The 24,554-nt window shown below is 39.2% G+C and overlaps 2 protein-coding genes across 9 annotated transcripts in view; one reads left to right on the top strand and one right to left on the bottom strand.

The window, feature by feature from the left end:
* KIF21B (kinesin family member 21B) overlaps nt 1-8,662 on the top strand; it is a 91,239-nt gene extending 82,577 nt beyond the window's left edge. For 2 of the 4 annotated variants that reach the window (XM_058179217.1, XM_058179219.1), the window contains 7 exons: nt 1,736-1,872; nt 2,397-2,577; nt 3,310-3,474; nt 3,996-4,113; nt 4,766-4,936; nt 5,585-5,781; nt 8,053-8,662. In XM_058179217.1, coding sequence (XP_058035200.1) covers nt 1,736-1,872; nt 2,397-2,577; nt 3,310-3,474; nt 3,996-4,113; nt 4,766-4,936; nt 5,585-5,781; nt 8,053-8,107 — 1,024 coding nt within the window. In that variant the 3' untranslated portion in view covers nt 8,108-8,662. The remainder of the gene's footprint in view (nt 1-1,735; nt 1,873-2,396; nt 2,578-3,309; nt 3,475-3,995; nt 4,114-4,765; nt 4,937-5,584; nt 5,782-8,052) is intronic. The other 2 variants (XM_058179220.1, XM_058179218.1) reach the window with 1 other exon arrangement.
* Nucleotides 8,663-12,674: 4,012 nt separating this feature from the next.
* Nucleotides 12,675-24,554, bottom strand: part of INAVA (innate immunity activator) — a 50,921-nt gene continuing 39,041 nt past the window's right edge. For 3 of the 5 annotated variants that reach the window (XM_058179225.1, XM_058179224.1, XM_058179222.1), the window contains exons 6-10: nt 22,932-22,985; nt 21,899-22,133; nt 20,292-20,465; nt 18,139-18,862; nt 12,677-14,633 (exon numbers count right to left, since the gene is read on the bottom strand). In XM_058179225.1, coding sequence (XP_058035208.1) covers nt 14,541-14,633; nt 18,139-18,862; nt 20,292-20,465; nt 21,899-22,133; nt 22,932-22,985 — 1,280 coding nt within the window. In that variant the 3' untranslated portion in view covers nt 12,677-14,540. Of the gene's footprint in view, nt 14,634-18,138; nt 18,863-20,291; nt 20,466-21,898; nt 22,134-22,931; nt 22,986-24,554 lie in introns of all 5 variants that reach the window. The other 2 variants (XM_058179223.1, XM_058179226.1) reach the window with 2 other exon arrangements.

Below are 24,554 nucleotides of genomic sequence, written 5' to 3'. Positions count from 1 at the left end.
ACTTATGAGCTAATTTGTGGTAGTAGTTAAATTCATCAGGCTAGACACTGAGAGACTGTGAGTCCTAGCCCTGATTTAGGCGTGAAGTTAACTGGGTGACTTTGGGCTAGACATTCTCATTTCTGGGAAGAAGACAATGTCAAGCCACTTCTAAAATATGTAATGAAAGAAAACTGTCTGGATACATGAATCTGTCAATGTAATTGCTGCTGTTAGGTATAAATGATAATAGGCCTGAAGATCTTGAAGCTGCCCATTTGGATGTGAACTATATCAGCAACATATCTCAAAACATACACATAGAGAGATACACACACACACAAAAACATTAGGTGAAAAATATTAAAATATGATGCTTGTTTTTATTTGTAACAGAGTATATTTTCTATGAGTTTCAGTTTCCATTCTCTTTCTAGGGATTCCAGAAAAATCTCTTTTTCTGGGCCAGAGTCCAGAAACTTTCTTTTTTCCACTTTAACCCCAAAGTCAAATTGTATCTTTTAAAGCCAAAATTGTTACAAAAAACTTTTTTTTATTTGCATATTATATTCCAGTCTCCTATTGTGAATATTCTATTCTGATCACAAAATTGTATGCACTTTTTGCACGATGTACAGCATCACCAGATCATGATATATTTCATTCATCTATAGCACAGAGTTGAAGCCAATTTTGCCCAGTTTCTCAGTCCCAGGACAGAATGGAAAAAGGGATGCAAAAGAAGAGAACAGGGAAGGGCAAGTTTAAGGCAATTAGAGACATACATTTTTTCCATTTTGAGGATCTGAGGAGAGCAATGAGTGGAATAGCAATGCTATTACTGTATTTAATAAGAGTGGGCAGTGATGGATTTCTGGGGGTGGGGACAGGGGGGATATGAGATTTAAACTGAAAAGTTTAACGTGTTTGCTTTTGAACTCATTTTTGTTGTTTTCCACCAAAAATGTTAAAAAAATGGGCTGTCATTTCTTAGTGGCGGAATTTCAAAATTAGCCAGTGCTTTCTGGGAGCTTTTGAGAGAGAGAGAAAGATTGGGGATATAAATCTATTTCAGTTGCAGATTGCCATTCTGGGTCTGTAATGTTTAGTTCAGTCTTTTCAAAGCAGTAAAAAACAGGAAAGTCAGAAATAATCGATGGAATAGCAACACATATTTTTACTTCATTTGCTTCCATCAGTATATAATAAAACAAACAAGCAAAATTAATATCTTTACATTCTAACCACCTAAACACATTCTAAATACTTTAGTTTCATTATTGCAAGACCAAGTAATAGTTGTTAGCACTTTACCGGTGATGATCTAAAGCAAAGGTCTCCAACCTTGGTCCCTTTAAGACTTGTGGACCAAGTCTTGTGGACTTCAACTCCAAATGGCTGAGGAACTCTGGGAGTTGAAGTCCACAAGTCTTAAAGGGACCAAGGTTGGAGACCCCTGATCTAAAGTGCCAATCTTAGGTTATTCTTCTCTGGCATGTCAGTATTCACTGGTGAAGTGGCTGTTCCAGAGTAGAATCAGATTCATCACCATCATTTTACCCATTGTTTATCCACTGTAGGATGAAGGCCTCTTCCACATGTCTTCAACCGATAGGGTCCTGAGCTTTCTTTTGCCAATTGGGCCCGCAGTACTTGCTGATGTCGTTCACACTTTCATAAATCAGAAGTTCCATTATTTTTCTACTTAGACAATGGACTTGCACTCTTTTAACTGTTTCGTTTTCTCCCATGCAAGGGGGATCATTAACCCTGTGGGAGGTTCCAGGAGTGCCCGGACAGCACCACTGCAATGCATTTCTGTGGCTGAAGGACACACTAAGCCAGTATTGTGCTTAGATGCTACTGATGAATTGTTATTTTCTGGATCCAAAGGTACGTTTGTCTGGTTTTGATGACCTAGATGCTGGAAGGGTGAATAGTGCTACACACATGTTCTAAAGCAGGGTCCCCAACCTTGGCAACTTTAAGCCTGGTGGACTTCAACTCCCAGAATTCTGAGTATTCTGAGAGTTGAAGTCCTCCAGGCTTAAAGTTGCCAAGGTTGGAGATCCCTGTTCTAAAGGGAATTATATTTGAATCGATTCTTTGTGGGAACCACATGTCTATTATGATAGCTATCGATTCATATCATAACCCACCTTTTTTGAGGGCACATTTCCAGAGTCACCTATACTCCTAAAAATAAGTGGGTGGCAATCTGTAACTCACCTCTAATTTAGACAGTTTCAGAATCCAGGTTAAGAAGAACATGTGTTTCCTGGACCAATCAGTTGTCATGGTTTCCATGTTGTTTGTGCATGCCTCACAATATCTGATAACTTACTGGAGACTAGTGAATTCTTTTCTCAGCAGAGAAGAAAAAGTCATTCTGATTCAGCTTTCTTTCCTTTCCAAAGATCGGAGTTGCAAAATGTGGAACTTAGTGACAGGACAGGAAATTGCATCTTTGAAAGGTCATCCAAATAATGTAGTCTCGATAAAATACTGCAGCAACTCTGGCCTGGTATTCACAGTCTCTACCTCTTACATCAAAGTATGGGATATCCGTGATTCTGCAAAGTGCATCCGTACTCTCACGTAAGTAATCACTGCATTGCATGCTTTACAATCATCTTTCCCAAGATCCCCTATGGCAGGGGTCTGCAAAGCTGGCTCTTTTAAGACTTGTGAACTTCAACCCCCAGAGTTCCTCAATCAACAAAGCTGGCTGAGGAATTCTGGGAGTTGAAGTCCACAAGTCTTAAAAGAGCCAAGTTTGCAGACCCCTGCCCTATGCCCTTAGGATGTAGTAGGATTACAAATCCCAGATTTCCCAGCTAGAATATCCCATGAATGCGCTGAATGAATATTGTGGAAGCTGGAGTCTTAACAAACCAAGCGGATAACCATCTGGCTAACATCACATGAAATTTGGCTTTCTTAAGTCAGCTAAGAAGAAAAAAGTTAGTCTTACCTTGTTTAAACCCATTGTTGGCTCTGATCACTCGGGTTAATTAATCCTTATTGCAGAGAAAGATACCAGAAATAAAGCAAGTTTAAGCTATGAGTCACTTTTTATTTTTGCACTGGACAATTATAACTGCAGTTAGCTAGAATTGTAAGATTGTCAGTAAGACAAGTAAGATTGAGAAATAATTTATTCTACAGTAGTTATGTGAGTTTGCAGTATCAATGCAATGATACTGCAGCGGGGATTCTGTTCTATAGTCTCTTGTAAGGGCAAACCTTTACTGTTTTCTCATTGAACTCCATTCATACTTTTGTCAGATACAGTTTATGTTTCAGACCCTCCTCCTCTCTGTCCACTAGCTCCTCAGGCCAGGTGATCACTGGAGATGCCTGTGCTGGGACCACCACCCGGACTATCACCAGCGTGCAAGGCGAACACCAGATCAATCAGATTGCACTTAATCCCACAGGCACCATGCTTTACGCAGCCACTGGCAATTTTGTCCGCATTTGGGAGTTGAACAGGTCAGAAAGAAAACAGAAATCGTTTCTTTAACCTGTGTCCTGTAGTGCATTGGACTATTATAGCTTGCTTCCCTCCATCCCTGGAGGTTTTCAAGAATAGACTGAATAACCATTTGACTAGGATGGTATAATGCTCCTGCCTTGCGCAGGGGGTTGGACTAGAAGATCTTCAAGATCCCTTCCAGTCCGATGATTTTCTATACATATCATCGGCAGTTAATGGGGACAGTGAGAGATGTAATATGGGATAATACGAGAGACCAACAAATTGTACAGCAGGATAAGCAATCAGCAACTCCTGACACTACCCACAGTATACAAGAGGTTACAAATGTAAGAGAGTGACAAGGAGTTGTTGAAGTATTTTGTCATTCCTTTATGTTTCAGAGAATGTGCCTGCTGGGGTTGCCAGTACAGGGAAAGGGGCAAAAGAATACATTTTCTCAGATAAAAATCTGCCTACAATGTTTTGATCACTATTGTCGCGTTTGGCTATTTATTGGCTTATTTATGTTAAATAGGTTTCAGCCTATTGGAAAGCTGATGGGTCACATTGGCCCAGTGATGTGTCTCACAGTGAATAGGACTGCAAGCAATCATGACTTAGTAGTCACAGGATCTAAGGATCACTACATTAAGGTATTATTTAAATTTTGTTGAGTGTATTATTAGCATATTCAGGAACATTCTATATTATTGACAGTCTGGTTCCTCTCCTTTCAAATACCTTTTCTTGTCTGTCTGTCTGCCTGCCTGCCTGCCTGCCTACCTACCTACCAATCTATCTATCTATCATCTAGAAGAGAAGAGAATTTCTGACCCAGGAGAAAGATGAGGCTATTCACATTCAGGCAATAGAAATGAAAAATTACTAAAGAGCAAATGAAACCATTCCATTAAGCTCTGCTTGGTCTCACAATTAGCATTTGCTTGCAACATGGCTTTATATAAATTCCTGGGAAAGGAATTAATTGAAAACCGAAATAGGAGCTATCCAACAACTGTAATTATCACAATTAGTTCTAGTGAATATCTGCATTTAGTTCCTAACTGTATTTCTTACAAAAGATCCAAACTAAGCCCATACCAGCTAATTCATATGTCCAGTTCCAAAATTATTGTATGTAATCTTCCTGTTTAAAATTTAATATTGAGAAAGGGAAAATGGTCCTTTTTCTTTATCACTGTTCTTTGGTCTCTAACAGTAAAGTGCCATATTGAGCCCAAGGCTTGAACTTGAACAGTGGTCCTTAATTAGCTACTCTTTTTCCTAAGTTGTTCTATTTTGCAGATGTTTGAGATTGCTGAAGGTATCGGTGGGAACATTGGACCTTCCCACAACTTTGAGCCTCCACATTATGATGGGATTGAGTGCCTAGCTATTCAGGGAGACATACTTTTCAGTGGTTCCCGTGACAATGGGATCAAGAAATGGGACTTGGATCAACAAGAACTCATCCAGGTATCAAAATACTAAGCTATAAATCATTGGGGAATAAAAGAGGAGGAGAATTAACCTTGGAAAGGCAGTGAGAGAAATCAGATGTTTAGGCTAATGTTGAAGATATCATGGCAAAGTGTCCCTATGTGTTAAGTGTATTAGTGGAATCTGATTTGTACTAATGTTACAAAACTATATCCAGCATCGTAGGAATGAACTACCTTATGTCTAGTGGCACTTTCTGACACACTACTTCCCTCCATATACAGCTGTGCAATATGCTCAGTTGTAGGGTCACTCAGTTTTCCAGAGCATATTTGAATAATGTTTATGTAATTGTAATAAAGAAAATATTCCTTTCTACTAAAGGATGCTATACTATTTCAGGGACTATTTGATTCATCCCACTGTCTTCTGTTCCATAGCATTAGTACATTAATAGTTAGTGCATTTTCAGGGTATAATTTTTGCCTTTATAGCCTTAGCACACCTTTTCTGTATCACTGATCTCGAAAATCTTGAAAAGTTTCAAGAATTATGAAAAGGGAAAAAAATACCTCTTAGTTCAATGTAGTCAACTAAGTTACTTGATCCAATAATTTCCTTCTTTTAATTAGCTATTATGACAAGACTTGGGCCCTTTCTGATTTACTATATTCCTGCTTCCAGCAAATCCCTGCACATAAAGATTGGGTTTGTGCTTTGGCCTTTGTGCCCAGCCGGCCGATGCTGCTGAGTGCCTGCCGTGGTGGGACAGTGAAGGTCTGGAATGTTGACAACTTCACACCTGTTGGGGACATCAAGGGGCATGATAGTCCTATCAATGCCATCTGCACAAATTCAAAGCATATTTTCACAGCTTCCAGGTGAGTATTTAAGTAGAGTCCTGTTATATCCAGGGAAGGGTTCCAAAAGGTTTGGCCTTCTTGATACCATGATTTATAATTGATGTGTTCAAGATAATATTGCTTCATTAGAGCCCAAAGACTGAGGGAGGGAGCCAAAGGAGCCACGGGTGAGTGACTGACTGCTCATCGAGTGCCACTTTCTATAGTGATGCAGCCACTGACTGTTCATCTTTAAACCAAAGAAGAGAGTTGTTTTGTTTATAGCTTCTTCATATAATTCCATTATGAGTTAATAGCCACCTTCAATGATCCAAAAAACAAATCCTGAAAGAATGTAATATTGCTATTTTTTTTTAATTTGCATTTATATCCCGCCCTTCTCCGAAGAATCAGGGCGGCTTACACTATGCTAGCAATAGTCTTCATCCATTTGTATATTATATACAAAGTCAACTTATTGCCCCCAACAATTTGGGTCCTCATTTTACCTACCTTATAAAGGATGGAAGGCTGAGTCAACCTTGGGCCTGGTGGGACTTGAACCTGCAGTAATTGCAAGCAGCTGTGTTAATAACAGACTGTCTTATCAGTCTGAGCCACCAGAGGCCCTGAATAGCTTACTGAATCAGTCAATGCATACATTTAATTAAGGCAGTTTTAAATGTTTTTTCTATATATTCAGAAACCAGGAGCATAGCAGTGGGGATTCTTGGTAGCCTGCCATTATAAAGACATGATTCTGGCAAAGCTGGGGTTGGAAAACAAGCAAGCGCTCAATGCTTGGCAGAAGTGCATCTCCTGGGGTGGGGTGGGGGGGCAACTAAGAATTCATCATTCACTTTCTTCCCTTAGGCAATCTCTGATCTCCACTTTTCCGACCATGTTTCTTTTTTTCCTTTTCTGTTTTCCTTTTCCTCCTCTTCTTCTCCTTCTCTTTCTGTTTCTCTTTCTCTGTGCCACAGTGACTGTCGGGTAAAGTTATGGAATTACGTGCCTGGGCTCACCCCCTGCCTTCCACGACGCGTCCTTGCCATCAAGGGCCGTGCCACCAGTCTGCCTTGATCTTCCTCCTTCTTCTCTACTCTCCTGCTTACTTTTTCTTGCTGTGTTCTCCCTCCCTGCCTCTCTTTGTCTTCCCTGTCCCTTTCTCTGGGAGCTGATTTCAGCTGCTTCTTGACGGTATGCAATGCTTACTTGCTTTTCTTTCCTTTGAAGGGACAGTAAGTGAAGGTGTCTTCTAAGAGAGAATTCACCCCCTATTTTACCCCCTAAATGGGCATCCTAAATGTGCCTTCTATTCTTCCCTAACTTTGCCAATTTGGTTCCAATGTCAAGGGGTCTGTGCTTTATTTGGAAACCTGTCATACTGAAATAAGTTTAAACTTGCTCCTAGTAAAATCAGTTCAGGATCATTGTGTTGAGGGACAATTGGGTTCCAGTAAGGCACTTCCAATTCACTGCCTGGTTTTTGCAGTATAAGAACCAGTCAGTGTGATATAGTGATGAAAACGTTGGACTACAGATGTGGAGATATAGATTCGAACCACCCTCAGGTTTTTAAGTTCCCTGAGTGACTTTGGGTCACTCTCTCTCTCTCAGCCCAAACTGTTGCCGAGGGGATAAAATCGGTGGTGGGATTCAGCCAGTTCGCACCATTTCGGGAGAACCGGTTGTTAACTTTCTGAGCAGCTTGGTGAACTGGTTGTTGGAAGAAAGCATTAGGGCAAGAACCGGTTGTTAAATTATTTGAATCCTACCACTTGATAAAATGAATGGAAAGCCATCAGTAAGCCATCTGGATTTCCAGGAGGAAATATGGAATAGAAATAGAGTAAAAAAAATAAAATATGTTTCAGTGAATTTGCTTTATAAAACTATGCTTAAGTTAGTCAATTCTATGTGAAGGAAAAGCAGTTATATGGGGGCGAGGTTAAATTATCTTCAGAACTGCCGAATCTCATTTATTCTCCAAGTTGCAATTTGTAATAAAATGGCATCTTCAGGGAGAAATAGAAAGTATTGTGGATAAGCAGAATGATGGCTTATATCAGGAAAGTGCCAAAGGACTCAGATCAGGGACCCCTGTAGTTCTTTTCCTTGAAAATGAAAATGTGCTGGTATGCCATTTTAAAGTATACCATTTTAAAGTACATTCAATGTAATAGATAATTTGGCTTTTAGGGGTTTTTTTCTGTTTCTCACTTCATGTGATGCTTTGGTTTCAAATGTACAAGCTTTGTTTCTTTACTGATATTCCTCACATTCTTATCCTTTTACTTGTATTCCCAGTGACTGCACAGTGAAGCTCTGGAGTGCGAGGAAGCTACTGAACAGCACAACCTAGAAGTTGAGAAAAAAACAGCTATGATCTTAAGAAGACTAAGATGGAGCTTGGCTAGGAAGTAGTATTTAATCTCTCACACCCAGGGCTTCAGGATGAGATGGGTGCCTGGTTTTCTGACAAGTACATGGGTTGGAGAGGGCAAAGGAAGTCTCCTTTTCCGTTTACATGTTCAGGTCTCCTTCCTTGTCAGATATCTATGGTGGCAGCCATTGTAAAATAGAGCCAAAAATTTGGTGCGGAGGTTCTTTCAGCCAGAATCCATCTGACAAGTCTACAAAGTAGGATGCTTTGAAAAAAAGGAGTCAAAATATTATACAAATCAAAATTAGATTTTTCATCCTTGTATAATTAAATGAGGCTTTCCCATGGTTTCCAGTTCTCCAGGAACTGCCTATATGCCCATAAGACGTTTCAGTGAAAATAATTAGAGAGAAAATCAAGGGTTCCCAGTTCCTTCCTGGATAGTTGATTGTTATGTTTTAGGGAAGGGGTCTCCAACCTTGACAACGTTAAGCCTGGCGGAATTTTGAAGTCCACCAGGCTTAAAATTGCCAAGGTTGGAGACCCCTGTTTTAGGGGGTATTCCTTGTTCTAGTTCAGGGGTCTCCAACCTTGGCAACTTTAAGACTTGTGGACTTCAACTCCCAGAATCCCTCAGCCAGCAAAGCTGGCTGAGGAATTCTGGGAGTTGAAGTCCACAAGTCTTAAAGTTGCCAAGGTTGGAGACCTCTGTTCTAGTTGGTTCTTTCAAGAGGATTTATGAAGTACTGACTTTTATTTTTTACTTTTATCTGTGAATTGCTATTTGTTTTCTTTTTGAAAGGGGGAAGGATTGGAGGAGAATGCAAGAAAATGAGCCACTTTAATTTGAGCACATAATGTAGTGATTCTCAGTGGTCACTATAGATTCAGAATTGGCCACAGGTTTTCTACTTCATTTGCCAAATACTCTTGAGGTTGATTTTCCCAGATTCCTGGAATGACAGTATTAAAAGAAAAAAGACAACTAACAATTGTATTACACAAAGCGATATATTTAGTAACTGATTTGATGAACTTTGATAACTTCAGAAGAGTTGTTGTTTCTTGAATACCAGTTATAAAACTGGATGCTTTTTTCCCTAAATGTTAGATAAGCAACAAGAAAGAGAGACCTAAACTGATTAAATACATTTAGGATTCTCCTTCATGCCATCATTTGGCAATTCCGGCAAAGAAGTAGCCTGGACGTGCCACTTTCTCTTCCCATTCTCAAATTATTATATTTCGGTAACAAAATGGCAGCGACCGCAGAAATCAACTGTCCCCTATCACTGGAAAAAGGACATTTTTCCTCCTCCTTTGTGTGGGAACAGAAAAAAAAAATATGGAACCTTCCCTTCCAGCTTTCAAACAGGGTAAGGAAGATTTGAAATGCTAAGCACAAGGGTGTTGCAATGCATTCCTGTATTACTGGGGAGATAATGAGCCTGCCCCTCTTAATCTCACCCCCGGCATCTTTTTTTTTTTTTGTTGTTTACATCTTTTACAAACATTCACATTTCCATGTCACAATAAGGAGCAAACGGATAAAAGTTGATGCTCTGTGTTTAGAAACTTGAATTTTTCACAGGATATTGTTCACTGCACTTGATTTTTAGCAGCAAACATTGGCTTAAGCCCTTGAAGATCCATCACTGCGTAGGAAAAGCTTTCGTCTATGTGCAATGTAACAGGCCTGCCCAAGCCTCTCTGAAGGATGGATCAAGCACTCTTCACATTGTTATAGGATTCGTCCTTAAACTTTTAACTTGCGTTGTACTCTTCCATCAGAGGACCAAGGATTTAAACTGATCGCTCAGCAGCAGACTTGGGAAAGCCATTTGCTAGTAGGGAAATATGGACCAGCAGGTTAAAGCAATTTGCTTTCTGAATGCTTTGGACCATTCTCGCGCTCTGCTTTTAGTTTGTAGTAGTCTTGCTCTACTGCTCCGGATTAGGTTGGAATTCTGTCCATTCATTTGTGTTATGAAAATCCCTTTCTCTACACTTAAGCTGCTGATTCTTCCATCCAAGTGGAAAGTTGTATTGTAATTCTAAATAGGTGTTCAAATGATACTGTGTTTTGTCTTGTGCAATTGGGGATGAAGGGGGGGCAGCAGAGAGAGGTGTGTGACTGTGATTTTAGGAGGGTGAGAGCTTGTTTTGAGTTAACCTACCTCATAGTCCAAGGTGTTTTCTCATTTTGTTGTGGTTTTTTTTTAAATAGAACTTGAATTGATCTGGGAACAGCACAGTTTCACTGGTCCCAATTTCTAAGCTCAAGAGGAGAGTATGATGAAAGGAAGCTGGCCTCTGTGTAATCTCAGAGGGAGCTTTTACATATTAAGGCTGCACTGTGTTTACTGCATCTTGGTGTCTTTTGCAGTCTTATTTTAACTCAGCACTCTAAACTGAGTGGGGAGGTGGGTCATATGATTCCAAGATTGGAAGAGGATAATCTTCCACAAAATCAGCACAGTCTTTATTTCTGCACATGGAACCCAAATTGGTTGTTGTTGGGGGTTTTTTTTGTTTTTGGGTTTTTTTTGCTATTTACTGAAGTTTGTGATCCCCTTTGAATGTTTTTGCCTGCAAAAATCTTTAAATAGATTGTGAATTAGCTCAGTATTCTCCATTGACTTACATTATTTGTTTAGAATGAAGAATATGAAGCATACAAAAGATAGTATTCAGTATTTGTGTAAAACTAGGGGATACTTTTTATAGGTTAAATAAAGGATTGTGTGATTTGTGGTCCTCCAGAAGTTGTACTTCAGCTTCCATCTTTCCTCACTTGACCAGCTCAGATTCAAGGAAAGCTAGTGGAAGCCACACATTCCTTCTTAAATTACTGCCCATATTTGCCATAGAGTTCTGGGGCTCTTTCTTTCTTGTCCTTTGGCACCGGGTTATTCTCCATTTTTCGGGCGGGGCGGGTGAACCTTGCCTTTTAATACTTCTGATCCCATGGATGTAGTAGAAGGGGAATTAAGCTGATTTCTTGGGTTTAGTAAGTATAATTTACCCTATTGTTGATTGTACTTGAAGCACATAATTGAGAGGATACAAAATAAGCAACAATGGACATTTCATCTCTCTCATAATTTTCAAGGACTGAACAACAGGTTACCATAATAAGACTAATGAGACTAATAATGGTTTTGCAGCTCTGCAAGGATGTTTTTTTGAACATGTTATCATGCTGTCCCTAAGGCTAAACTCTCAGTTGAAGAAGCCTAATGATTGTGTACTAATGTACACCAGCCACCTGAGTCTAGGGTTGGGACGATTGTTTTAGTTGCAGTCCCAGCATTACCTGGATGTGACCAGGTTGAAATTTTGTTTCAAACAACAGGTGCCTTTCCTTATCCTGAAAGGTTGGGTTTTTTACCCATAGAAAACACTGGTGCTTGCCTGGGGCTTTTGTGAGGACTGTGTCATCTGGCAAAATGGTATTAAGTGTGAATGTGTGTGTGTCTGTGTGTGCGCGTGTGCATGTAAGGATATAATGTATGTAATATTTTATACCTCTGTGTAAATAATGTAAGTTATTTAAAGTTTCTGATGTACATGGTTTTCCAATGAATGTTTTTGTTCCTCCTGGTAATAAATTTATTCAACTGAAATCCCAAGTCTGGTTTTTACATTAAAAGTTTAATGCGAAGTCTTTAAAAAAAAAAATCAGAAGCTTGCGGGTTTGAGAAGTTGGGTCCCTGAGCTATTACAGAACAAATGCAAGGATTAAAAATAGCGAAGAACTTGGAAATAGCCCTGAGCAGACTTGGAGAACTTCAGTCTCACAGGCCTAATCTGATAAAGTAGCTCACAATCCTCCAGTATCCCTTACCATTCGTTCTTTGCATGGAAAGTTTTCTGCATAGGGAATGGCCTTGAAGGGAGAGAAATTAACTTTAAAAAAGGCATTTCTCTTTCCCAAACTCTTTATCGCCTTATAACATCTATGTGTTCAGGAAAAATTACCCCTCCCCCAATTTTCAAATAAAGAATACAACAGAGAGAAAGTCTACACTTATTCTAAGGTAACAGGCTTATTACTCTTTTAATGTTTTCTAGACTATTAAACTATTCCTTGAGTGCACAAAACCAGAAATATGAAAAGTGAGATGAATGATACAAAAACATTCCTAGTGATTAGGAATGAAGCAGCCCCACGACGTTCAAAACCACTTGTCAGCTCCGGCGTGCCTTCTCATTTCCGGGTCACACGGGAGGGAGCTGCGCATGTGAGTGGGTGGGTGGTGCTTATAGTTTAAAAGGTGATGGGGAGCATGGGCTGTTAGCCCTAACAAGAAGTTCCTTTTGCGATTGTCAGTGAGTGCCAAAAAAGAAATAAAACAGGCAGTAACAAACCTGGTTTGTGTTTGGCTGTGTTCCTTTTTCTTTTCGTTTAGAACCTGTCACCACTGTTGTTATACAAATTGCCTTTTGTAAATCATTCAGTGTTCACAAAGACTTCTTTTCAGAGATCTGGGCAATAAAGGTTCTAGGTTGGCTGAATCAAACTCAATGCAATTTTTAATATAAAGTTGAAGTGAAATCGGTTTTTTCCATAGGTATTAGTTTTCACTTTGTGGAAGAAGAAAAAAAGCTTGAAAAATGAACAAGTTTGAATTCTGACATACAGAGTAACTGGGGTAAGAAAAATGTCATTTGAAGAAGCTGAATGCTAATACTTATATAAAATTACAATTATTAACAAAAGGCTGGCTTCTGGCTGTCTTTTCCCCTTCATATTTGAATGACAAGTCATCAGAACATTGCCAATGATTTTTTTAAATAATGTAAATAGGTTGAACATTTCCTTAGCTTGATTTCTACTTTTAATGAAGCCAAAAGGCATAGAACAGTGACAGGAAAATAGTTGGCAGTACTAATAATTTACCAAAACTTAGAACTGTAGTATATACCCTTAAGAAGAACTGAATATTGTCTCTACCCTGTAGGCTACGGCTTGCTGTAAGGATATACAGAAAATACTGCAGGGGAAAAATGTTCAAGTGTTTTATTTTATTTATTTTATTTTTCGTATTTATATATCGCCCTATCTCCCTAGGGACTGGTTGGATTGGTTGCGGCTTGATAGGAACAAAACCCACATTTCCATTGGCCAAAGGTTCTGCTAAAACAGCATTCAGAGGGATTGTGGAGTATTTTTTATACAGTGGGATACTTTGTCCTCTTCTTCTCTTGCTTTCGCTCAGCTACTATCACGAAGTTCCAATGTGGCACTGGCCCACCTGCTTCTGGTCTTTCCAGTGCCTTCTCTGTCCTCGTACATTGTCACTGCCACCACAAGTTTGCACATGCCTTCAAACTTGGCTTTTTCCTGCTCCTCCCCTTCCTGACCCACTTCTACCCGGGGGAACCATGTTTTAGTCCATCTCTGGAACAAAAGAGCCCAACAAGTGTTTCCAATTAGGCACAGATCGCCACAGGTTAGCTACTCCACATATATGTTGCTCAACTCTAAGATTGCTGAGTGTATTGTTGAATTACTGTAGGAACCTATAAGACTAGTTTCTAGCCATAAGTGTATTGCTCTGCATATGGCTTTGTGTAAACCATTTTGTTTTTTGCAAGAGGTCAGTAAATAGCGAGTTGTTTTCTTACAGCTGACAAACCAGTCATTAATCTCTTCTGCAATAAAATTAAAGCTGGTTGTCTGGCTCAGTGCTAGATGATTATCAGCTATGTGACATGCAATTTGTTCTATATAGGCAACCCCGATTCCATAATTTAATGAGGATTGCATACAAAAGTTGAGCGATATGTTATAGTTCATCCATCAAAATGGACCTCTTTTTAATACAAAATTCCATTAAAACTGAAAATAAGGATTCATATAAAAGGTCCACAGATTTGTGAATTACATTAGTCTAAAGAAAGGCAGAATAACAGAGCAGAGCATGAAGTACACTCAGGCAGACCACTGGCTGCACTGGGTAGCTTTCTTTAGGAATAAAGAAGGCAAATCCAATAATTAAGAAACCTGGGTAGGTACACATACATTCTACTTCCACCAGAAAGTAAGTTGTAGTCGGAAATAGCTCTGAGTACAAAAACCCTACACTACTTTCATTTCCATAATCTATAGACACTCTAAAGTTGTTTCCAGCACAGACCTAAGAGAATAAATAGGCAGACAAACCCTAGTTACTTTGATCTATATTTCACATAATACAAGAAACATAAATTCTGTTGTCACCAGTACACCCTTTCAATTCATTATGGAAACATGGTCTCACGTAACTTGCAGAACAAGTCTCAAAGTTTCTCTTCCAAATAGATGGAGCACAAGGTGCAAGAACGTGTCAAGACTTGAATTAAGGCCTCTTCTTCCCCTCCCAGACTAGGGCCTAAGAGGTAATCATCCTGCTCCTGCTTCTAGGATCTAAACCTGAGTAATGATTTCTCCATTTTCCGGGACGTAGACCTGCACAGGGGCTCCTTCAGGAGACCGTTTGAGGATATGGACACGAGGTACCTGAAAGTTCAAAAGAAACCCTTTAATAAAACTGTTATTTTTAGCAGGGCTTCCCATTACACATTTACTCTATTACCACTACAATTCATCTATTTTATTTTTATTTAGCGTAAGACATCTTCCGAGAACATGCAATCACTGAAATACAAATTTAGTTTAAATAAAGCACTAGTGTGTGCGTGTGTGTATACACACACAAACACACACACTACAATATAGGAGATAAAATATTAAGATAAAACCATAATGAAATCACCATAACATGGAGCCATAGAATTGCAATGGGATAGACGTTATAATTCACTATCTAAGGAAGCTAACCATCTAACTGTTTCTATTAAGAAATTAATTAAGAGAAAGGGGGAAAGTATGTGACAAATAGAGATAATTACATTACCTTCTGCCTTAAATTGTGTGCGAAACAGCCTGCATATTAACATCAAGACTGATTTAGAGAAGATGGCATAACAGATGGACCATTCCTATGTGCTCCACTGCTAAAATCAGTAGCACCTCCTAGGAGAAAATTCAGGAACATGGCAATAGAGTAGCTACTCTAGCTGGCTGCGTGGGTCTTACAGATTACTAAATTATGTTTTAGAATTTCCCATTCTACTTGCAGTGCTGTGCAATCAAACAACTATGGATATGGGAGCTCAGGAAACATCAAGAATTGGAAATGTCTCTGCTAATCTGTTAATACCTAGAATACTTCACAACTGAAGTGAAACCCACCAGGTTTCTATTCATTCACAGCCAATGGCCCGAATATCAGGCTCGATGTTGCAGAAGCTCAGCTGCATTAGCCTGTTGTGGCAAATTGAAGAAGCACTGGGAGAATCTTAAAGATTAGCATATGTAACATGGAATCAGTTTATAGACTAAAGCCAATTTAATGTGATACACTGTGTAAGCAGTGTTTCTTAGGCTGATAAACATGAAGCAGATTTCATGCAGTTGGATTCTAAGTTTATGCCTAGAATTCTCAACTCCAAAGCTCACAAACCAACCCATCCAGTTAAGTACATGATTTTAATAGTGGACTTTCAGGACTGGTGGTAGAGCATTGTGAAGGGTTACTCTCCCATGACATCACTGCATAGCTTCAGTGTTCTACTTAAAACAGATTAGGGGAAAAAATGCAACAAGCTGTTCAAGAACCTGCCATTCTAGCTCGTGCAACCACTTCCTAGGATAACAATTTTGCAGCTCTGTTTCAAAGGAGTGGAAGGTAAGCATTAGGGATTATGAGAGGAGGAAACCAAGGGCAAGCTCATGCTTGCATGGTGTGGGCCTGCGCTGCAGGCAAGGGAGATGTCCAAGGAGATGAAAGTTTTACTCCTTATGAAACATTCAAACATCTGAAGGGGGGGGGAAATCTAGAACAAACAAAAAATGATCCATACCGCACAGATTCCTTTCAATGACTACTTTTCTAAAAGTAGGTAGTGGAAGCATTCCCAGAATCCTCTGCCATGGCAAAGATAAAAGATAAATACTCCCTTGAAGTCCAACTTGACAACTGGTGACTGCATGGCAATGGTCAGAAATTGGGATCATTCTCGTCAATCACACACAATTTGCCCCTGCCTTCTTTCAGGACAACTTTTTCAACTTTTCATTCTAGCTTACAGCCCTGCATTGCTTGGTGATCTGGAACCTGACTAATAACCAGGTCTGATTCTGTGTAGCCATTTGAGATCCACCAAATTCAGCTAACCTGGCAAGGCTTTTGCCATAACCCTCAAAAGCAGCTAGCCAGCTTTTTCCATCAGATGCCCTCCAGATAAATTAGCATGGAATTGTGGGAATGGAAGACCAAGTCTCCAGAGGACACTAGGCTCAGAAAGGCTGCTCAAAACAAAGGAGCTTGTGTGCAATTTAACCATTTCCCACCAGTTTCAGATAAACTGAACAATAGATACGATTTATCAAATCAGGGATGAGTTCAGTAAAAGTAGAGTGGGAAAAGTGGGTAGAGTGATTATCATCTGATCATTTCAGTCTCTGTCATAGACTTAAGTAACTCCTACTGACACTGATGACCCGTAAATGTCCTGAACATCAACTACTACTCCTGTTACTCTTACTTGTTACCTCTTACTTGGAAAAGGACATTTTAAAATATTGTTTTAGGAAAGGTGGTATCCCAAGCACAATATGGTATTTGTAGCTCAGGATTGAACTACGTGGTCCTTGCGTATACATTCTGTGAGCTTGGTTGTTGTCTTGCAGACACTTCATTAGCCAACTAGGTAACATCATCTGTGTTGAGGATGTTTATCTTGTTTGCTAATGAAACGCCTGCAAGAAAACAACCAAGCTCACAGAACACCAACTCTGAAGCGCAATATTAGAAGGCACAGCTCTAATATTAAAGAACTGGCTGTTTTCTCAGGCCCTGGGCTAAGGTGGATGAAGCCCTTTGTGGTGTGCTTGGGTATGTTTTTGAGTTGTTGTCAGTCTTCGCTCTTCTTTTTTATTTACCTTTTTTTTATTTGACTTTTTTAATGTATTTTTTTTTTAATTGCTATATGGTGAGCTGCCCGGAGTGATTATAGTGGCAGGCAGCACATAAATCAAATAAACTGTTAAAATGTTAAAATAACCAGAAAATCATGAATGGAGAGAAAAACAGAAAAGGGAAGAGAGTAGATAGAAATAGATGCAATTTTAAACTTCTAACTGATTTTACAAATATGAAGCTGTCATATAAAGCCTATTCTACATAAATAAATTAGCTTGCTTATAAAAGTGTGCTTTGTTATGTAGCTAAAAAGTATGGATTACACAAACAAAAGTAAACCTAAAGTAATATCCTCACTGTTGGTGGTAATTATGATGATTTACTTCTTTTGACCCTTGATTTTGATTATTTTATAAATTTCACGATCTTCCGAAAGTAAGAAAGCTAGCTGCATTGAGACAAACTTTCTGCTTACATGTTTGTTTACTCTTTGAGTTGGCACATTTCCAAGCATATCTTAATTTCTTTCACCTCTTAATGAATTAACATACCGTTTAAAATAAAAATAATTGGAAATTTTCATAAGCTCTTTTTCTCATGTCTCATATCCCAAATTTGGAGAGCCAGTTAGAGAAGATTTCCAAAAGGAATAAAAAGCAATTTTTTTCCTTGATAATTTCCTGGCCTGCATATTTATATCCAAAAGGAACATGCATCAGTGGTAGATAGCTTCATGGGTTGTTCTCCATTTTTGTTGGCACTCATCAAATTCAGTAGAAAGCATTCCTCCACCATTTTTTCCATTTACTTAAGTTTAGTTGTTGTTTTTTTGTGTATCCAGATGGTATAAGCCAGGAGTAGAGAATCCACACTTAGTTGGCGTTGTGGATTTTTAAAAGTTCAACAACACTGGCTAACCTAACCCATTACTTTGTTTACCCTCCTTGCTGTAGGAAAGCTGCCAGGTTGGGGCAAGGCAGAGAGAATTAAGAAGATGCTGGTTTCCCCCCTCCCTAGAGAGCTGCTCTGTATTCTTACCTGAATTGTATGCCCCAAGGAACACGGAGAATGCAATTCTCTGCCTGGAATACTGCGCACACGGAAAGCTCCTTGCCTATCCAGCGAATGTGGACGCGCGTTGCGCAGCCGGGTTCGTTCATGCCAGGATTTTAACTCTTCTGTCACTGCCGCCTTGGAGAGAACCCGTGGACCCACTGGGACAAAGTCCTTCAGGGATGGCGTACGAACTACCCTGCTGTGGGATACAACTGACCTATGGAATTTAACTGGCACCGTTTCTTCCTTGTAGGCAAAGTGAGCGGAGTTGCTAGAGAGAAAAGATGGCCGACCATGGCAGAGCTCTCTCCCAGCAGTCAGGTGGCTACCGGGCACATGTTCTGTGGCAGGAAAAAAGCCTGACCCTGAACGCAGGTTCTGAGGACACAGACGGTGGTATTCTGCCTCTTGTCCCTTGCAGACCTGGCTATGGAACAGCTGCGTGGGCTCCTCCTTGGACACTATAGATGCTGGCTTCATAAAGGAAATGTCTGGGCTGCTGCTGCCGGCAGATGTTGTGTAAGAGATGCTGGAGACATCGGAACTGCTATCTTCTGAAGCAGAGTGAAAATTAGCTTTCGGAGCAGGGTTGGGGTTGGATGCAGAGAAACAGAACTCAGGGACAGTCACGGTATAGTAGGTGGGGCGTCGCCTGGGTAGTGCACTTCTTCCACGGGACTCCAAACTTTCCCGAGTAGAACATACCCTGTGGGGCCAGAATAAACTAGTTAAGGCTGCAAATGTCAGGAGCAATTGTTTGATTCTGGGAAAAAGTGGGAACATGACACTATCTTGAGTAGCTTAACACAAACACTCATGACACATGGAGTTCAGAACTTTCGTACATTTAATTCTGTCTGCTATGCATTCTACTTATGACTGGCCTTTCCTATCTCATCTCCTGCCTATGCCATAAATGTCCATTAAAGCCACAGGTGCCCAAACGTGGCAACTTTAAGATTTATGGACTTCATCTCCCAGAATTCCCCCACCAGGAGTTCTGGGACTTGAAGTCTACAAAGTTTTAAAGTTGCCATGATTGGATATCCCTGTTTTAAGGAAATGTTTAAGGGTATATTTCTGACTTCTTTAGTGGATAACTTACTTTTTTATTTTGTATACATTTATATGGAACTATGAATAGGCTCAAGTAGAGACATATTTATATTCAAAGTTTCACCATTCTTTCACATCTCTCATTTCAGGGCAATATGCCATGTATAGTTCTCTCCATTCCAATCAAAATTTTGCAATCTTGCAATTTTAAACAAATGTCCATCTATTTGTTTATTTATTTTGCTTATAATATTTATTCTGTTGGCCTCCTCCTCCTAGCTGACGGTACTCACTAAACACTATTTTCTCATGCAAAGCTACCTTCAGATTAGATTAAAGATTAGAAACTTTAAAAAAAAAATGAAAGCTAAGATTCTCAAGGCTCTGTATTTTGAGACATACATAAAGGTCTGCTTGAACTTAATTTATTCTTGCTACAATATACTTTTAAAGTATCTGCTTGTTGTCAAAATCCACTGTTGGATTAGGCAAGGTAATCATAGAACCATAGAATACTTTATTTATTTATGTATTTATTTATTTATTTATAATTTAATTTCTATACCCCCCTTCTCCCGAAGGACTCAGGGCGGTTTATAGCCATATTAAAAACACAGAATATACAAAGTATAAATAACGGATTAAAACGAATTTAAAACAAAATATTTAATAGGCCTAATTAGCTAAAACGGTCTTAGACCAATATAAAACCCTTTAAAATTTAAAATTATAATAAATTAATTAACAGCAGAAAAAGACCTAGTGGTCAGTTGAGTCTTCCCTTTGAGTTTATTTATTTATAATTATTACTTTTATAGTTTATTTTTTGTCAGATGGTGGATATGTGTTTATCACAAGCAAGTTTAAACCTGGGGTTTCCAACCTTGGCAACTTTAAGCCTGGAGGACTTCATCTCCCAGAATTCCCCAGCCAGCAAAGCTGGGGAATTCTGGGAGTTGAAGTCCTCCAGGCTTAAAGTTGCCAAGGTTGGAGACCCCTGGTTTAAACTACATGTTTAATGCATGTTAAACCATAGGAATACTTCAATATACTGTACCTAATACTTTGTAATACAGTACCTTATCAGCTGAGACGGTCCCCTCCTTCCCAGGAATTCTGGGGTTGGAGGGGCACTGGAACCAGCCTGTCTTCTTACTTCCAGCTTCCTAGGAGGATCTAAGTGACATAGATGTGTCTCAACTGCCCTGTGAATGGAAGGGCTGGGTGCCGGTGGGGGCATTATGCTTGCTGTGCTATAACAGAACACAGTGAGATAAAAAGTAAGAAACAGTTTTTCTGTCTACTTTCCAGTTATCATTATTTTTCTACAAGCAAACCAAAGGCCACTGGTTAAGGGCATTAAAGGTACCATGGTTCTTTCCCAATATTTCTGAAACAGGATGGAAGCAAAAGAAAAGACTGAAGATTCAAGGATGTCAATAAAACAACTGTTCAGGTTTAGCTAAGTCTGATAGTCTGGGTCAATGCTCCTCAAAGAGCATTTTGATCCCAAATGTAGTCATAAGTCAAGGACTACTTATATACATGGGGTTGCCTTTGGACAGAGATGAGGTATTTCCATAAGTACCAGTCGAGAACAGATTACTCACTGGAGCTCCAGACATATTACACCAGTGCTGCCAGTCCACCATTCAGCTAGATTCAAGGTACTAATATGAGTATAGATAGCTCCAAGTTCATTGGGATCAGATTACCTGAAACAAGGTTTCAAGTGCATTACCTTTTCAGGCATCTACAATTTTGGGGAAGACAGGAATTTGCTGTTTGAAATTGACATTGAAGAGGGCAGTATCCATGATGGCACCTGTCTTGTGGAACAATCTCTTCCCTGCAATATGCCAAATCATGCTGGCATCTTTTAATTGTCTTTTTCAAAATTATAATTTTAAATTGGCATTATCCGGCCATTAACTTCCCTAATATTTTGTCTTGTAATGGATTTTTGTAATGAATTTGTCTTGTAATGAAAAATGGACACTAAAAAGACAGGATACAACCAGTAAGTCCTGTAGATGCTGTCTCCAATTTTTCATTTACCTAAACTGCAGGATCAGGGGGAAAAAGTTTCAGGACATGCTCTTAACATGGCATCTCCACAAAATATGAATTGGTAATTTTTTTTAATCACTATATTAAAATCAGAGTGTTAAAATGAACCACAGCTTTCCCTAAATCCATTTCCTATTGCAAATCAAAATAATCTAACTACCAATTTACTATGCTAATTCATAATTTCATCTGTAGGCGCACAAGTAAGTGATACTTGCAAAAAATACTCATCATTAAACATTTGATGTCTATCACTGTTATCAGTGATTATTAATTAAGGTAAAATATTATGAATAATACATCCAGGATACAAAATATTCTGATGGCACTTTTCTTATCTTTTCTTGTAAAGGATGCAACAAGGTAGATTAGTGCAATTTTAATATAGTGGGGAAAGAAGGATAATGTTAAGAATCAATGAATAAATTGAGATTTGAACCAGAAAGTTTAATCCAACCTGCCTGTCTTCAACAGTTGCAAGTACACTTTGCAAGTTATTGTATTGCTTTTCTATAAGTTATGATTTACATGAATTCACCTCAACTCTTTGAAATCAAATGGAGACAACTTAACAAAGAGAAAAACACAGTAGAAACATCTAGTGAAGACGTTTAACCTCAGCGTGCTGTTGGACCCCATTGACTTCTTGGGCTTCTCATACGGCTTGTCCAAACTAGTTTCTTTCCAAGGGCTATTCTGGATGGGAGAGGACTCCACTTCAGCAGCTGGATAATGAGTTGAATCTTCTAGAAAGCCAAGGGGGGAAAGTTGCGATGAAGGACTGTGGTGAGACTGGATTTGTATCCAAGATGTAATTTTTGATGGAAGGTGAGGATTCACCACAGGGACTTCTTTAAAAAGAAAGGAGGATGATAGCTTGTCACTACAAACTTGAATGTCCTTTAAACATCACTAAACTACCTTGTACACCTGCACTCTCTTACCAGCCCTTAATCAAAACAAAGGGAGACATTAAATTTAGCACACTTGGACCATTTCACTGATCCATAATAAACATCCTTCCTTGCCTTCAAGCTTGGTAAACTGTTGCAGGCAAATTTGTAGTCACATGGTCTGGATATGATGCTGAGAGTTGTGATTAAATAGCTAATCTCTTTAGCTGAATATGATGTCATTAAATAAAAACAGCAGCAGCAGAATATTTAAATAAATATTTTAAAAATGACTAAAATAGCTGTCTGAATGTTTACTTACTAAGCCTTTGCCAAGCAAAACTATTCTTAAAACCCCTGGTCATCATATCTCTAGCATGAAAAAATATTATTTAAAAAACGGCAACTTCACCATCCCCAGAGCGAAAAAGATTGCTCTGTGTGTGGGTGGGTGTATGTCTGTGTGTCTGTGAGATGAGCTACAGCATCAGCTTCCCTCTGAACAACTATTTGACTGGGCAAAAGAGTATATTTGTGTAAAATACAGTAATGAAGCATAGGTATGGATGTTATTACATTACCATGCAAAAATGTGTTCAAAGATATCAAGGTACAGAAAATCAGTACAGAAAGAAACTGCATTTTCAAGGCCATTCTATCATAAAAGACAGAATGCCCTAAGACCTTTTTCTGCTCTGCATGCAAAGGGAAGAACATTGCAAGTAAAGCCAATAGGATCATATTTAATTAACTTACCTTCTCCTCTCACCGTTCCATCCAACAAGGAACGTTCATCAGGGGCACTGAACCCTTAAGAAGAAATGGGGAAAGGCACTGTAAATGGGATCTGCAAAGCCGTTTGTTATTCAGGATTCTAGATATTGGATTTCATTCACTCTTTCCACTTATTTGCCATGTCCCCGTCCCGGCCAGCATTCTGTGATCACTGAGCGTAAACACCCCCACTGCGTAATTAAAAGTGAGAAGTTGAGGGGGGGGGTTCTTTCTAAAGATTCTATCAATTTCAGCAGTGTTTTTTCAGTTACTTATGCCATCAGAGAAAACATCAAAAATTAGGCCTCCTTTGAGCTATAGATTTCCAAGCAGCTATTAGAGTCTCTGACACTCACTAGAAATATGCAGTCATAAACCTCTCAAAGAACCACAGAAAAGACAACAAAAGCTTTTATCTTATTAGTACTGGGCTAACTCCAATAACCCAAACCACATCGTTCAAGCCAAAGCATTCATGTACACAAACCTACCCTCCTCAAAGAAACATTCCATGATAAAGTGAATTAATACTAATCTAAAGGATTTGGATTTGCATTTCAGGCAGCATTTTTCCCTACAGTCAAAATATCAAATTGTGAATTAATAGCTCAAAATTCCTTTTACTCTTTAGATGTAGTGTGGATGAGACATGAGGGCAATTCAGAGACAAATGCCCTTAAGCTGATTCATTTCAAAGAGCTTACATAGGGTTCACTCTGAAACAACAGGTAGATGTTAATAACCACTAGTTTCCTTTTATGGTCCAACCAAGGTGGACTCTGAGGTGGGGGGGAGGAGAGATGATCTCACTCAGTCAATAAGACCTCCTGCACAATCTACACAAACTATTGCCCTTCCATTCAACAAAGAGTCTCTTTGTGCGTAAGTTCAAACCAGATCAACTCTAGATATGGCTGGGAAAGACCCCTGTTAAAAACCTGAGAAGCAGTTGCATAGACAGTACTCAATGGTCTAGTTTAAATAAGCTGCCTTTTTGTATTCCAGATATAAATAAATTACCCCAGCGAATGCAAATATAGTTTCAATAAAGCTATTTTCATAGTAGAATATCTGAACTAGTAAATACTAAAACCAACTACTGGGAGGGAAGAATGAACAAGGATTGAGTCTAATACTGAAATCCAAAATACATTTATTCTTTGTGCAAGTAAATCTGAGTTCAGTACAGCTTACTTCTCTTTTCACAGGATTGCATTTTTTTCCGTAAAAATTCTGTTATTTTCTGTAAAAATAACAGAATAACAGGGGCCTTGGAGGTCTTCTTGTCCCTATACCATTTCAGACAAATGGCTTGTCCAATCTCTTCTTGAAAACCTCCAGTGATGGACTGTTCCACTGATTAATTGTTCTCACTGTCAAGCAAGTGACAGAGACCAAAGAAAAATCTGAATGAACCTTCTACCAGGCAGGGCCTTGTAGCATGTTTCCACTAGAGCCATGATGGCAAACCTATGGCACGCGTGCCATAGGTGGCACATGGAGCCATATTTGTGAGCACGCAAGCGTTGCCCTAGCTCAGCTCCAGCACACATGTGCATGCCAGCCAACTGATTTTCAGGCTTTTGGGCCCACCGGAAGTGGGGA

The sequence above is a fragment of the Ahaetulla prasina genome, chromosome 3, assembly GCF_028640845.1.
Source record: "Ahaetulla prasina isolate Xishuangbanna chromosome 3, ASM2864084v1, whole genome shotgun sequence".
In the NCBI taxonomy this organism is placed as follows: Eukaryota; Metazoa; Chordata; class Lepidosauria; order Squamata; family Colubridae; genus Ahaetulla; species Ahaetulla prasina.
Note: the sequence above shows the minus strand (reverse complement) of the source record. Positions and strands in the feature narration are given on the sequence as shown.